This window comes from Nomascus leucogenys, unplaced genomic scaffold (assembly GCF_006542625.1).
Source record: "Nomascus leucogenys isolate Asia unplaced genomic scaffold, Asia_NLE_v1 Super-Scaffold_241, whole genome shotgun sequence".
Taxonomy (NCBI): Eukaryota; Metazoa; Chordata; class Mammalia; order Primates; family Hylobatidae; genus Nomascus; species Nomascus leucogenys.
In genome coordinates, this window is record NW_022095767.1 from 1,872,553 (window position 1) to 1,888,831 (window position 16,279).

Sequence of the window (16,279 nt, forward strand, 5' to 3'; positions counted from 1 at the left end):
GGACAACTCAGAGGCCTAAAAATACAGAGATCGTTATTTATTATCCCCATTTTACAGATGTACATCCTGAGTGAGGCTCAAGGGTGGAAGTGCCCGTGAGCCAGGATTTGAAGTCAGACTTGTCTGACCCCACAGTCCCCCACCCTTCTTTCTTTCTTTCTGTCTTTCTTTCTTTCTCTCTCTCTCTCTCTCTCCTCTCTCTCTCTGTCTTTCTCTCTCTCTCAGCCTTGGTCCCTCTTGGATGTTAGAGGCAACAGCCCTGTGTTTGTTTTTCTCTTCACCGGCCCCTCCCCTCCATCTCTTTTCCTAAGCGGGGAGAAGGCACTAGCTGGGGGTGGAATCCTGGGCTTCCCACTTAGAAGGCTAAACATTTAAACAACCCACTGAAAACCCCACGGTCAGCTAGGCGCAGTGACTCACGCCTGTAATCTGAGCACTTTGGGAGGCTAAGGTGGGTGGATCACTTGAGGTCAGGAGTTCGAGACCAGCCTGGCCAACATGGCGAAACCCTGTCTCTACTAAAAATACAAAAAATTAGGCTGGGTGCAGTGGTTCATGCCTGTAATCCCAGCACTTTGGGAGGCCACGCCGGGCAGATCACCTGAGGTCAGGAGTTGGAGACCAGCCTGGCCAATATGGTGAAACCTCATGTCTACTAAAAAGACAAAAATTAGCCAGGTGTGGTGGTGGGTGCCTGTAATCTCAGCTGCTCTGGAGGCTGAAGCAGTAGAGTCCCTTGAACCTGGTAGGCGAAGGGTGCAGTGAGCTGAGATCATGCCACTGCATTGCAGCCTGGGTGACAGAGTGAGACTCCATCACAAAAAACAAACAAACAAACAAACAAACAAACAAACCACCACAATAAAGCAGACAAAGGCATTCCAGACTCTCAGCGGCCCATCTTTCCAAACTTCTCTGCTTCAGAATCAAAACCAGAGGAAAGAGACAGTGATGAGCCAACAGTTTTCACCATTTCCTGTTTGGAGTCACGGATCCCTTTGAAAATCACCTGAAAGATCCTCGGGACTAAGGAAATAGTCGTAGCTCTGTATCCCAAGTTTTCTTTAAGGAAGCAGCAAGGACGCAACTGTACTGATCATGTGGCAATGATGTAGAAAGCACTTTTGGAAATGGGCTGAAAACCCTCTGAAAATTGTAAGGCAGGCAGAAAGAATCCCCACCTTTGATCTCTTTGTGCCTCAGTTTTCTCATCTGCAAACTGGGGATAATAAGTGTAACTTACCTTTCAGGCTGCTAAAAGGATTATGAGACTTAACATGTGAATCTATTAGAGGGGGGTCTGTATTAGATGAGTGAAGTGCTCAATACATGTTAGGTATTATCATGACTGCAGTGATGTCTGTTATTGCACTGGGAGAGCTGCAAATTCCCCGAAGGCAACCTCTCACTCTCCAAGGTGGCTGTGCTCTGCATCGGGTAAGGTAGGGTAGGGTGGGAAGATGGAGGGCACTTACGTTGACCTGCTCCTCGCAAATATCTTTAGCCTCTTGCAGCGAGATGAGAACAAAGGCCGTGAGGGCCATGTCTTTCTCATTGGTGTTCCGGAAGCCACCCTGGGATGGAGAGCAGAAAGCAAGGATGGGGTCACCGGTGTGTCCACACATGCCAGTCATCCCCCCTGCAGATTCAGAATCAGGGGGTCTGGGCAGGGCTCAGTCTCTTCTAGGTGTCACCCTGCTGCCCCAGGAAGGTCAAACTTCTTAGTATTAATTCATGCAATAATTTATTCCTTCTGCAAATGTCAATGAAGGGCCTCTGTGCTGGTACAATGGGTACAATGGTTTGATCCATTGTAAAACCAGACACGGGGTCTAGCCCTCACAGAGCTTTTGTCTAGTAGGGAAGATGGATATGGTCCACCCAGCTCCTCAAGAGATATATACTTTTTTTTTTTTTTTTTTTTTTTGAGACAGTTTTGCTCTTGTTGCCCAGGCTGGAGTGCAATGGCGTGATCTCGGCTCCCTGCAACCTCTGCCTCCTCGGTTCAAGCAATTGTCCTGCCTCAGCCTCCGAAATAGCTGGGATTACAGGCATGTATCACCACACCCAGCTATTTTTTTTGTATTTAGTAGAGATGGGGTTTCCCATGTTGGTCAGGCTGGTCTCGAACTCCTGACCTCAGGTGATCCACCTGCCTCTGCCTCCCACAGTGCTGGGATTACAGGCATGAGCCACTGTGCCCAGCCAAGAGAGATATATACTTATAAGTGGATGAGTTCTGTGCAAGGGAAGAGGAAATAGCAGCGAGAATGAACTGTGGGAGTGTGACCCAGTTGGGGAGGTCGGAAAAAGTGTACCTGAGGGAGTCAACTCTCACAGAGGGCAGGGATTAGCATACTAGGTGGCAGAAACAGCATGTGCAAAGGCCCTGTAGAACAATAGAGCAAGGTTCCTATCAATGGATGGAGCCTGGAAAGAAAAGAAAGGCTGGAAGTCTGGAAGCCTGAAAGGTGAGACTGAGGCAGTGATTTTCCATCTCCAGCACACATTAGCATCACCTGGAGGAATGGGGGCACTTTTAAAAACTCAGATTCCTAGGCCAGGTGCGGTGGCTCATGCCTGTAATCCCAGCACTTTGGGAGGCCAAGGTGGGCGGATCACCTGAGGTCAGGAGTTCGAGACCAGCCTGGCCAACATGGTGAACCCCCATCTCTACTAAAAATACAAAAATTAGCCAGGCATGGTGGAGCGGGCGCCTGTAATCCCAGCTACTCAGGAGGCTGAGGCAGGAGAATTGCTTGAACCTGGGAGGTGGAGTTTGCAGTGAGCCAAGATCGGGCCATTGCACTCCAGCCTGGGTGACAAGAGCAAAACTCCATCTCAAACACACACACACACCCCTCAGATTCCTGGGTCTTGCCCCTAGAATTCTGATTCAGTGAGTCTGGGGTCCGGTCTCAGAATATGTCTTGTTTTTGAGACAGGGTCTCGCTCTGTTACCAGCCTGGAGTGCAGTGGCACGATCATGGCTCACTGCAGCCTCGACCTCCTGGGCTCAAGCCATCCATCTGCCTCGGCGTCCCAAAGCGCTGGGATTACAGGCATGGGCCGTCGAGCCCAGCCACAGAATGCACAGTTTTAGTAAGTCATGGGTGCTGCTGCTGCTGCTGGTCTGAGGATTACACTTCGAGAAACAGTGCTCGAAGGAGTTTTGTGTTTAAGAGCCATAGGGGGAGCCACGGGACTTTCTAAGAACTGATCCAGCTGGATTTGAAAAAATCACCCCAGCTGCTATGTGGTGAGTGTCTGAGAGCCAACAAAAGTGGGAGGCCACCAGGATGATGACCAGGAGGTGGCTTCTACAAGGTCTCCAAATAAGGAGGGGCGGGGAGAGTGTTGCTTGGACCAGGGGCTGGCCATGAGGATGGAGAGAAGGGGGTGATTCCTGTAACATCATGGGAGAATGCAGGTGTTGATGGATTGACTGTGAGAAAGGGATTCCCAGGCAGGATCCCTGCACTTGGTTTAATGAAATTCTTAATAATTTCTGAGCGAGGGGCCGTGCATCTTCATTTCGCACTGGGCTTCGCAGGTCTCTGGTTTTGCAATGCTGGAGTGACGCCTCTGGCTCATTTGTCTCCCTGCCCCCATCCCCCAGCCCAATCTTTGTAAAGGGAATTGGGCAGTCGGCACAGGGAGGTGGGCCTCTCTCTCATGTTCATCCTGTGAGACTCAGGAGCCCTTCTCTTCCATTTTGCCCTAAATCCCAGCCTCTTACAATCATTTCTTGGTGTATCACGGGTGCATCCTCCTGGAAGACCCCGTCGGGCTTCTGCTTCTCCAGGATCAGCCATTTAACAGCCCCGCAGAGGACTTGGGAGTCGATGGCAATGAGGTTGACAGCCAGAGAGAAGACCTTGACCACGTAGGCGGTCAGCCTGGAGTGGGCACAGAGCATGAGCCAGTCGGCTCTGAGATCCAGAGACTGCCATGTCAACCAGCCAATGAGCGGGTGGGGAGGGACCAGGGCCTGGCCCAGTTTGCCTGGTTTGCCTTCCCAGGACCCAGGACCCAGCTGTTGCATGCGGTCCGTGCTTAAGGATGCTTAATGACTGCTGGCCACTCAGCCAGTGCTTGCCTGGACTCTGCAAGTCCAGGGCTGTTTGGGCAAGGCTGGCCTAGGGGACCACCCTTGGCCAGGGTCCGGGCCCTGCTGGGGGTTGAGGGTGGGGAGTATGCATGGCCTGAGCTGGCTGTTGGGACTCACCAGGTGCTGGGTGCCCGATTCAGGAAGGCCGCATAGGCAGAGCTGGGTTGTCTGAAGGCCAGCTGCTGGGTGTACCCTGCAGGGAAGAGAGAGGAACCCCCAAAAGAGCCCAGGATGAGCAGAGGGGGCAGGCCAGAAAGGGCAGAGGCGGGGTGCAAAGAGGGGACAGGGCCTCAGAGTGGCGGAGGGGTTCTGGGAGGAGGGGACCTTAAAGAGGGAAGGACTCAAAGAGGGTGGGGGATCAGAACGAGGAGGTGGAAGAGTTCTCAGAGGACAAGGGATTCAGACAGGGGAAGGATCTTGAGGGTGGGGAGCTTTCAGGGAGGGGAGGGCTCTCAGAGAGGGGGTGGAGTCTCAGGGAAGAGGCATGGCCTGGGGAGGACGTGGGGCCTCAGACGAGAGTGGCTGGGAGAGGAGGTGGGGCCTCACAGGAGGGTGTGGCCTTGAGAAGATGTGGGGGACTCAGGGGATGGGCGTGGCCTTGAAAAGAGGCAGGGTCTCATGATTCTGGCCTGGGAGGAGGCAGGGCCTCAGAGGGCGTGGCCTTGAAGAGGTGGGGGCCCTCAGGGGATAGGCGTGGCCTTGAGAAGAGGCGGGGTCTCATGAAGAGCCTGGCCTGGGAGTAGTCAGGGCCTCAGAGGGCGTAGCCTTGAGAAGAGGTGGAGCCTCAAATGAGGGGAGTGGCTAGGAGAGGAGGTGGAGCCTCAGGGGAGGGCATGGTCTTGCGATGAGGTGGGGTCTTAGGGGAGGGGGGCGCTCGGAAAGGGGTCCCTGGGGTCTCCAAGAGGGGCATGGAGCCCACCCTTCTTGATGAGCTCCAAGGCCCCCTGCCGCTTCTCTAGGCCGAACTTCTCCCACTGTTCCGTTTCATCCAGGTAATGCACAGCGATGACCGTGGGCGTCATGCCGATCATGTTCTGTTCCCCGCAACCCGAGGGGGTCACAATGAGGTGCTTCAGCCGTTCCGCGTCGATGGCATCCTCTGTCATCTGGGCCACTGGGGTCCCTGCAGCAGGTGGGAAGAGAACGTTGCTCAAGCCGGGTGGGTGACCCACCTTGGGATGGGGTGAAAAGGGTTCCAGCCTCCCAACCAGCCAGGGCCAAGGGGTTAGGGCCAGGCGAGGGCTGGGAGGATGTGACTGCGGGGAGGGGAGGCTGCGTGGCTGAGTGGCTGTTCGGGGGTCTGCACTGTTAGGAGTGGGACGTGCTTCACAGGGGCACCCTGGTCCTTGGGTCTCGTTTCACCAGTAGTAAAATAATTCCAGTAACAATATTCAGGAATACTTATATCGCACTTAATGTTACTTCCCAGACTGTTCTAAGAGAACACCATGGAGTATCTCATTTAATCGTCACACCAGGCTGGGCGAGGTGGCTGAAGCCTGTAATCTCAGCACCTTGGGAGGCCGGGGTAGGTGGATCACCTGAGCTCAGGAGGTCGAGACCAGCCTGACCAATATGGTGAAACACCGTCTCTACTAAAAACACAAAAATTAGCTGGGCATGGTGGCAGGTGCCTGTAGTCCCAGCTACTCGGGAGGCTGAGGCACGAGAATCACTTGAACCCGAGAGGCAGGGGTTGCAGTGAGCCGAGATCGCGCCACTGCACTCTAGCCTGGCGACAGAGTGAGACTCCACCTCAAAAAAAAAAAAAAAAAATCGTCACACCAACCCTTGGAGGTAGATACTATTATTCTTCCCCTACCAAAGGTGAAAAAACCAAGGCTCTTGCCCCAAAGCCTTATAGCTTACAGGTTGCAAGGCCCTTTCTTTCTCCAGTCTTCCCTCCTGGGGCAAGAAATGAGCTCCAGAATTTCTGCTCTTGTACTATGTTGCTTGTCTTTTTGTTTGTTTGTTTGTTTGTTTTTGTTTGAGACGGAGTCTTGCTCTGCCGCCCAGGCTGGAGTGCAGTGGCGGTGATCTCGGCTCACTGCAACCTACGCCTCCTACGTTCAATCGATTATCCTGCTTCAGCCTCCCGAGTAGCTGGGATTACAGGCATGTGCCACCATGCCCGGCTAATTTTTGTACTTTTAGTAGAGACAGGGTTTCACCATGTTGGCCAGGCTGGTCTCAAACTCCTACCTCAGGTGGTCTGCCTGCCTCGGCCTCCCAAAGTGCTGGGATTACAGGCTATTGCTTCTCATTTAAGCTGAATTCCCATCTAAGAAGCACAGAAGTTCTAGAAAAAATTAAAATAAATAAACTGATGTATCAGCAAAAGCTCTTTGCTGAACTAAATGCTATCTGGAGGCTTCTATAAAACCAATCATAGCAAATAATATCTGTATGGCTAAAAAAATTTTTAGGCCAGGCACGATGGCTCACGCCTGTAATCCCAGCACTTTGGGAGGCTGAGGCGGGTGGATCACGAGGTCAGGAGATCAAGACCATGCTGGACAACTTCGTGAAACCCTGTCTCTACTAAAAATACAAAAAAAATTAGCCAGGCGTGGTGGCGGGCGCCTGTAGTCCCAGCTACTCGGGAGGCTGACGCAGGAGAATGGCATGATCCCGGGAGGCGGAGCTTGCAGTGAGCTGAGATCGCACCACTGCACTCCAGCCTGGGCGACAGAGTCAGACTCTGTCTCAAAAAAAAAAAAAAAAAAAAAAAATTTAAAAGAGGGAAAACATCACAGATGGGCTGTTCTAGCTGAAGGGGAATAGAAAGGTGCGGGATAAACACCTCCAGAATGAGACGGAATTTGGCTCCCTCCATGCCTTCCTGGGACCCACGGGGTCGGGGTCAAGGGTATCTCACCTTGCAGGAGAATTCTGGTCTCAGACTCGGTGTCCGGGACTTGGTCACTGAGGTCTGCAGGTGGGACATCCTCTTTCTGCACTCCTTCTGCAGGGTGAGTGAGAGGCACCGATGGCTCTAGCTCCCTCCCGCCCTATCCTACCTCACTAAGCCCAGGTCGTTTCCTCCCCTCACCCCACCAGCCCCTCAGCCCCTCCCCCTGCAGCTGACTCACTATGGCCCAGGCGTTCTGGATCCAGGGTGCGAACAGCCACAGTTTTGTTCATTCTGATTCCTTCCGGCTACGCAGTGTTGGAGGTGGGGGGAGTCGTTGGATGAATAAAAGAACAGACCGACACACAGATGGTCAGCAGGGCACTGTCCTTAGAATTACCCTAGCATTGCCAGGCGCAGTGGCTCACGCCTGTAATCCCACCACTTTGGGAGGCCGAGGCGGGTGGATCACGAGATCAGGAGATCGAGACCATCCTGCCTAACACAGTGAAACCCTGTCTCTACTAAAAATACAAAAAAATTAGCCGGGCGTGGTCGTGGGCGCCTGTAGTCCCAGCTACTTGGGAGGCTGAGGCAGGAGAATGGTGTGAACCCAGGAGGCGGAGATTGCAGTGAGCTGAGATCGCGCCACTGCACTCCAGCCTGGGCAACAGAGTGAGACTCTGTCTCAAAAAATAAATAAATAAATAAATAAATATTTTTAAATTGAGTATAAAAAAATTATTGATTGGTGATGGTTGATGAGCTTTTTGGCACCCCCTAAAATTCTATGCCTGGGGTCATCTCACTCACTTTACCCCAATCCTGGCTCTGCTTCTGAAATTCTGGGACTTCCAAATTTCCTAAGCTGGACACTATGATTCTTAGTGTCTCAGAGCCTGTATCTCCAACCTGAGTCAATAGTATGAAGACCAGGAGCCCTCTCTGAAGGACAAGGGTTTGTGGGTGCCCCAAGCACTCACCACGACCTTCAGGGACTTCCTGACACCGTCACTGATGAAATAGTGGTAGACGGCAGCCTTGACTTCCACTTCCTGCAGGCCGGTCTTTAGGGGCACGATGACATAAGGAATGGACAGCGAAGACTTGGGGGGGATGGTTACGGTCTGCTGGTGACGCCTCTTGGCGGTGGCCAGGCTGCAGAAGGCTGGATTGTGGAGTAGTTCCACCCTCACCTGCCAGGGAGAGAAAGTATCAGGGCAAGTGTGTGTGCAACAGGCTACGTACCCCCTTGCAGCCTCCAAGAAGCCTCTGCCACCCCGGGACCCACCTTGAGCTCTTCGTTCTGCCGGTAATTGTAGAGAACGGCTCGGATTTCCACCTGCTCGTTTCGAACAACAGAGTAGGGTAGCCGCAGGTCAATGAAGAAGTCTTGCATTACTGTGACCTCGAAGGGGTCTGCCACACAGATCCCTGCCCGGGCAGAGACAGAACACGGAGTGTCAAGGTCGGGGAGTGGACAAGGCCAGGCTCCTGGGTCTCAGTTCTTAGTCCACACCGCAGGAGCTCTCCCTAACTCAGCCTGTCTTTGCTGAAGCCCGTGAACTAAATGCTGTCAATACTGTCAATAGTAACAAATGACAGATGATGAAGGTGGTGGCTGGGAGTTACCAATATTATTTCTTTTCTTCTTCTTCTTCTTCTTCTTCCTCTTCTTCTTCTTCTTCTTCCTTCTTCTTCTTCTTCTTCTTCTTCTTCTTCTTCTTCTTCTTCTTCTTCTTCTTCTTCTTTCTTCTTCTTCTTCTTCTTTTCTTCTTCCTTCTTCTTTTCTTCCCCTTCCCCTTCCCCTTCCCCTTCTCCTTCCTCTTCCCTTCTCCTTCCTCTTCCTCTTCCTCCTCTTCCTCCTCCTCCTCCTCCTCCTCCTTCTTCTTCTTCTTCTTCTTCTTCAAGACAGAGCAAGACTCTGTCACCAGGATTATTTCTTCTTCTTCTTCTTCTTCTTCTTCTTCTTCTTATTATTATTATTATTATTATTTGAGACAGAGCAAGACTCTGTCACCAGGCTGGAGTGCAGTGGTGCCATCTCGGCTGAATGCAACCTCCGCCTCCTGGGTTCAAGAGATTCTCCTGCCTCAGCCTCTCCAGTAGCTGGGACTGCAGGCACGCACTATCATGCCCAGCTAATTTTTGTGTATTTCGTAGAGATGGGGTTTCACCATGTTGGCCAGGATGGTCTCGATCTCTTGACCTCATGATCCACCCGCCTCAGCCTCCCAAGTGCTGAGATTACAGGCTTGAGCCACTGCGCCTGGCCGGAGTTACCATTATTTAATGATTTACATTCCGTTTGTAGTTTGACTCAGAGATCTACGTGTAGGGAGGAAGAGAAATCTCCAAAATATATCTGCATGTCTGAAATGGTAGCCCCAAGCCGTGGGGGAGCGCTGAGCACTCGAAATGGGGTTTGCCTGAGTGAGAAACTGGATTTGTACTTTTATTTGATGTACTTGTATTTAAATGTATTTAACTTAATTCAGACTTAAACTTTAAACCTGATGATCTAGCCAGGTGCGGTGGCCATGGCTGTAATCACAGCACTTTGGGAAGCTGAGGCGGGAGGATTGCTTGAGCCCAAGAGTTCAAGGCTACAGTGAGCTATGATCACACCACTGTGCTCCAGCCTGGGCAACGGAGTGAGATCCTGTCTCTAAAACCAAACCCTACGAAACAAAACAAACAACTGGTGCTCACTGTAAATATATGAAACACCACTGAATTATATATTTTATTATTCTTTATTTATTTATTTTTTGAGATGGGGTCTCGCTCTGTCACCTAGGCTGGAGTGCAGTGGCACGATCTTGGCTCACTACAACCTCCATATCCTGGGTTCAAGCAATTCTCCTGCCTCAGCCTCCTGAGTAGCTGGGATTACAGGCACCTGCCCCCACGTCCTGCTAATATTTTGTATTTTTAGTAGAAACAGGGTTTCACCATGTTGGCCAGGCTGGTCTCGATCTCCTGACCTCAGGTGATCTGCCTGCCTCGGCCTCCCAAAGTGCTGGGATTACAGGTGTGAGCCACTGTGCCCGACCTGAATTGTACATTTTAAAAGGGTGACATATAGTACGTGAATTAAATCTTAATTTTTTAAAAATGATGAGTGGAAAACGTTTAAGTATTTTTGCAACAATTTCTGAGTATGAGGATCTACCTTTACTTTCTCTTTTCTTTTCTTTTTTTTTTTTGTAGAGACGGGGCTTTGCCATGTTGCCCAGGCTGGTCTCCAACTCCTGACCTCAAATGATTTACCCGCCTCAGCCTCTCAAAGTAATGAGATTACAGGCGTGAGCCATTGCACCCGGCCTGAGAATCTACCTTTTCAACTGTAAATTTTATGAAACCTAAAATACAGATCAAAGTATTTCCAATGAAAACCTAGCATCCTGGGCCAGGCACGGTGGCTCACGCCTGTAATCCCAGCACTTTGGGAGGCTGAGGAAGGCAGATCGCTTGAGGCCAGGAGTTTGAGACCAGCCTGGCCAACATGGCGACACCCTGTCTCTACTAAAAAAAGAAAACTTAGCATCCTGTTTATGCCACTGCACTCCAGCCTAGGTGACAGAGCAAGATCCTGTCTCAAAAAAAAAAAAAAGAAAGAAAATCTAGTATCCTAAATGAGATGCACTGAATTGTAAAATATATGCTGGATTTTGAAGACTTAGTGCAAACAGAAGTAAAATATATCATCAGCAATTTTGATATACTAGTAGATTATTATCAAATATTAAAAGCTTATAGTCACATTATTAGTGGGTTGTGGTTTTGCAACTTTTTACAAAATGTTGAAATGATACTATTTTGAGTATATTTAAATTAAATGGAATGTTTTGTAATAAGTTATGATATGGTATAATTATAGATATGTAATCAATAATAAATGATACATCATTTATATTATATATCTAATAAAATATACGTTATATATGCTAATATGTCAACAATAACAAGTGACATATTAATAGTAAATTATAATTATGTATTATAACTAAATTAAATTATAATAAATTATGGTTTATTATAATGTATTAAATTATAATGAATTATGGTTTATTATAATTCATTAAATTATATTATAATTAAATTTATTATAATGTATTATAATGTATAAATTATAATACATGTTTATATATTACATATGTAATACGTATATACGTAATATATATGTAATATGTAGATATGAAATATATTATGTAATATATAATTATATATTACATTATAATTAACTATTATAAACATATATTATAATTAATAAATATATAAATAAATATTATAATTAAATGTATTATAAATTATAATAAACCATATAAATTACGGCTGGATGACAGAGCGAGACTCCTTCTCAAAAAAAAAAAGAAAGAAAGAAAAGCATCAATTTTAGAGACTGTACCCCCACCCCGTCTAGCTTTTGACACTGTTAGAGTAGGCAGATAGGCGGAAATGAGCAGGCAGGGGAGCTTTCTGGGAAAAGAAGTCCCAGACAGGCTGCCTACTGATAGCGCTGCTCACTGGCAGTCAGCGAAAAGGACGACGGCTATGTTAGCTACACGTGGCCTTGTGGTTGGGGTCCTCTGGCCCTGAAGGGGACTTATCAGGTCCTAGCTGGAAGTAACTTTGCTAGGGAATTTCCCCGATGATGAGCATGTGCACCGCTCTGAAAACACCCTAGAGTTGTCTTTTGCTCATTATCATAGTAAAAAACACACCCGTGGGTGGAGATTTTAGATGCTAATGAGACATGCCACGTGCATGCTAGTACATACAGCCACAGAGTCTGCTCGCCCAAAGAGACCTCCCAAAACATGCTTACAAGTGACACCCGCTCACGCCCCTTCACGAAAAATCATGTAAGAGTCTCATAAAAAGAGTCCACCAGCAGTATCTGCTGCTGGCTCATTCTCTTGAGCAGCCATGTCTGTGTCATCTTTCAGAGTATACTGTCACTTTTTATTTATTTAGAGAAGGAGTTTTGCTCTTGTTGCCCAGGCTGGAGTGCAGTGGCACAATCTCAGCTCACCGCAACCTCCACCTCCCAGGTTCAACCGAATCTCCTGCCTCAGCCTCCCAAGTAGCTGGGATTACAAGTGCCTGCCACCCCCTGCCTGGCTAATTGTTTTGTACTTTTAGTAGAGATGGGGTTTCACCATGTTGACCAGGCTGGTCTTGAATTCCTGACCTGAAGTGATTCTCCTGCCTTGGCCTCCCAAAGTGCTGGGATTACAGGTGTGAGCCACCGAGGCTGGCCCTGTCTCTTTAAATAAGCATTGCTACTACTATTTTTCCAGGGGGACCAGCCCAGAGCTGTTTCTTCCTTCAATAAACTCTGCTACTTAACCCTTGCTATGTGTTTCTTGGCTGAATTCTTTCTTCCAAGTTAGACGAGAACTAAGGATTCCCGCAGTTCCTGGTAACACCACCTCTGTGGTAACCAGGGCAGAGAATAAAGTGCCAAGAAACATAGGGTTGATTGAGTTTGGATAAAATGAGATGACACTCAGGCACCCTGGGGTCCCTGCCTCCCGGGGACCAGCCAGCATCCTCTCTCACCTTTCTTGTCCGACAAGCTCACAGCCAGAATCTCCCACGTGGTGATGGAGTCTTTCAAAAATATATTCATGAGCTTCGTGGAGATTCTGGATGGAGAAGAGGTTGGGGCATTAGGAGATATCATCTAGCAGGGGGGTAGAGGGGGAGAGCTGGTGCACAGGGACCCCGAGGGACAGGCTGGAAGGGTCTGGGGGTGCCTCCATGTAGGTCACCCAATTCCTGATTTTTCTAGGCTGGGCTGTGGGGTTGCACTGTGATTCCAGAGAAGACGAGAGGTAGCAGGTGCATGCAAATTAAATGGTCTGGCTCTGGGGTGGGTTGCATGGGGGGTACCCCAGCCTTACCCATTTTTCGGTGGCTCTTTCAACTCGTCAATCTTCCACAGCCAGCTCTCTGGGAACTGGCTTCGGGAAACGATGTTCTCTTCTGCAATGATGTCCTCATCCAGGTTACCTGCAGGGGGTTTAGATCTGCATTTAGAACAGAGCAGGCCAGGCACCATGGCTCATGCCTGAAATCCCAGCACTTAGGGAGGCCAAGGCAGGTGGATCACTTGAGGCCAGGAGCTGGAGACCAGCCTAGCTAACATGGTGAAACCCATCTCTACTAAAAATACAAAAATTAAGGCTGGGCACGGTGGCTCACCCCTGTAATCCCAGCACTTTGGGAAGCTGAGGTGGGTGGATCACTTGAGGTCAGGACTTTTGAGACCAGCCTGGACAACATGGTGAAACCCCATCTCTACTAGAAATACAAAAATTAGCTGGGCGTGGTGGCGCATGCCTGTGATCCCAGCTACTTTGGAGGCCGAGACAGCAGAATCACTTGAACCCAGGAGGTGGAGGTTGCAGTGAGCCGAGATCACACAACTGCACTCCAACCCGGGCAACAGAGACAGACTCCATCTGAAAACAAAAACAAGAAACGAACAAACAAAAAAAACAAAAAACAAACAAAAAAAGAGCCGACCTACTTCCTCAGCGGTCACACCTTTAGATCCTACCTCTGCCCAGGAGGGATTCCTAGCAGTGAAATACATCCCGGACATGGAGGACTGCAGGATGAATTCTCACGAGCCCCAGACACATCTGCCTTGGGAACTTCTTCTCCATAAAAAAAACCTAAAAATTACATCCCACAAATGTACTGATATAAGGATATATACAATGCAGACTGGATTATAGTCATTCCTTTCCCTTTGATTTTTAAAGAAATGAAAGCATTTGGCCAGGCACAGTGGCTCACATCTGTAATCCTAGCACTTTGGGAGGCCAAGGCGGGTGGATCACTTGAGGTCAGGAGTTCGAGACCAGCCTGGCCAACATGGCAAAACTGCGCCTCTACTAAAAATATGAAAATTAGCTAGGCGTGGCAGCAGGCACCTGTAGTCCCAGATACTCGGGAGGCTGAGGCAGGAGAATGGCTTGAACCTGGGAGGCAGAGGTTGTAGTGAGCCAAGATTGTGTCACTGCACTCCAGCCTCGGTGATGGAGTGAGACTCCATCTCAAAAAAAGATAATAATAAAAGAAAGCAAGCACGTACATATGTGCCTCTAAAGGATCACGGTCCTGAGAAACTGTGTCTGCTTCCTCTGAGGGATTTGTCCATTCTGAACATGACGAGGTGAGCTGAGAACATTCCCAGACCTGGTGCAGAACACTGAAGAAGCAGTGGCCTTTAAAAACCATCTAATACAAAAATTAGCCAGGTGTGATGGCATGCACCTGTAATCCCAGCTACTCGGGAGGCTGAGGGATGAGAATCGCTTGAACCCAGGAGGTGGAGGTTACAGTGAGCCGAGACTGTGCAACTGCATTCCAGCCTGGCGATGGAGTGAGACTCCCACTCAAACTAAAAAAAAAAAAAAAAAACACGCACAAAAAAACATCTTGGTAGGCTGGTTGTGGTGCTATCATCCCAGCGCTCTGACAGGCTAAGGTGGGAGGATGGCTTGAGCCCAGGAGTTGGGAGACCAGCCTGGGCAACACATTGAGACCCTCTCTCTACAAATAATAATTTAAAAATTAGCTGGCATGCTGGCATGCACCTGTAGTCCTAGCTACTCAGAAGGCCGAGGATGAGACAGAAGGACCCCTTGAGTCCAAGAGGTTGACGCTGCAGTGAGCTGTGATCGCACCACTGCACTCCAGCCTGGGCGAAAGAGCGAGACCCTGCCTTGAAATAAATATATAAATAAACAAAAACAGCTTGACACTACCAGCAAGTAAATGAAATTGTACTGGACTAGGCTTTGATTCAAATTGCACTTTCCTCAAACATGATAGACGGGCTTTAATTGGGTTCTGGTTCTCCATAACAACAAAGTAGCTGGAATCCCTTAAAATACATATATATATTTTAATATTTTTCAGCCAGGCACAGTGGCTCACACCTGTAATCTCAGCACTCTAGGAGGCAGAGGTGGGCGGATCACCTGAGGTCAGGAGTTCAAGACCAGCCTGACCAACATGGTGAAACCCCATCTCTACTAAAAATACAGAAATCCGCCAGGCGCGGTGGCTCACGCCTGTGATCCCAGCACTTTGGGAGGCTAAGGCGGGTGGATCACCTAAGGTCGGGAGTTCGACACCAGCCTGGCCAACACGGTAAAACCTCTTCTCTACTAAAAATACAAAAATTAGCTGGGTTTGGTGGCGGGTGCCTGTAATCCCAGCTACTTGGGAGGCTGAGGCAGGAGAATGACTTGAACCCAGGAGGCAGAGGTTGCAGTGAGCCAAGATTGCACCACTGTACTGCAGCCTGTGTGACAGAGTGAGACTCTGTCTCAAAAAAAAAAAAAAAATCTCAGCTACTCAGGAGGCTGAGACAGGAGAATCGCTTGAACCCATGAGGTGGAGGTTGCAGTGAGCCGAGGTTGTGCCACTGTACTTCAGCCTGGGCAACACAGCAAGACTCCATCTCAAAAAAAAAAAAAAGTTTTCGTCCATACGAAGTCTCACTATATTGCCCAGACTGCTCTCGAACTCCAGAACTCAAGCGATCCTGCTGCCTCAGCCTCCCAAAGTGCTGGGATCACAGGAGTGAGCCACTAAGCCCAGCCCACAGTCGGTGGAATTCCTAAAGAGATACCTGAATTTACTCATACCCTGGAATAATCAATCCGAGTGCCTTGGGATAGTAACATTTAGCCATTCTTTTTCTGACCCCCAATGGGCTAAAGGAATTACACAATTCTGGGGAAAAATAGAACCCACCATCCATGTGGATGTAAACCATATTTCAGTAGACCAGACTTTTTGTCTAATTTTCCCAGTGGCCCTCACACTATCGCCTCTTTGTGAAGGAGATCATTCTAAATTTGCTTGAATTTTTTTCTTTTCATTTTCATTTTCTTTTTCTTTTCTTTTCTTTTTTTTTTTTTTTTTTTTTTTTTTTTGAGACAGGGTCTTGCCCTGTCGCCCAGGCTGGAGTGCAGTGGTGTGATTTTGGCTCACTGAAGCCTCCATCTCCTGGGTTCAAACGATCCTCCCACCTCAGCCTCCTGAGTAGCTGGGACTACAGGTGTGCACCACCACACCTGGCTAATTATTTTATTTTATTTTTGTAGACATGGGGTTCTCCCATGTTGCCCAGGCTGGTCTCAAATTCCCGGACTCAAGCAATCCATCCAACTCGGCCTCCCAAAGTGCAGGCATTACAGGTGTGAGCCACCGTGCCTGGCCAATTTTCTTTTTCCTTTCTTTTTTTGTTTTGTTTTGTTTTGTTTTTGAGACGGAGTCTTGCTCTG

At 48.9% G+C, this 16,279-nt stretch overlaps 1 protein-coding gene across 1 annotated transcript in view; it reads right to left on the bottom strand.

Annotated features, from left to right (window-relative positions):
- The window catches only part of C3 (complement C3), a 42,776-nt gene that overhangs the window by 11,087 nt on the left and 15,410 nt on the right, over positions 1 to 16,279 (bottom strand). The window contains exons 18-27 of the mRNA XM_030807866.1: positions 12,875 to 12,983; positions 12,531 to 12,616; positions 8,254 to 8,396; positions 7,946 to 8,158; positions 7,204 to 7,270; positions 6,990 to 7,076; positions 5,031 to 5,234; positions 4,229 to 4,304; positions 3,740 to 3,899; positions 1,476 to 1,574 (exon numbers count right to left, since the gene is read on the bottom strand). Of these exons, the coding sequence (XP_030663726.1) occupies positions 1,476 to 1,574; positions 3,740 to 3,899; positions 4,229 to 4,304; positions 5,031 to 5,234; positions 6,990 to 7,076; positions 7,204 to 7,270; positions 7,946 to 8,158; positions 8,254 to 8,396; positions 12,531 to 12,616; positions 12,875 to 12,983 (1,244 nt within the window). The remainder of the gene's footprint in view (positions 1 to 1,475; positions 1,575 to 3,739; positions 3,900 to 4,228; positions 4,305 to 5,030; positions 5,235 to 6,989; positions 7,077 to 7,203; positions 7,271 to 7,945; positions 8,159 to 8,253; positions 8,397 to 12,530; positions 12,617 to 12,874; positions 12,984 to 16,279) is intronic.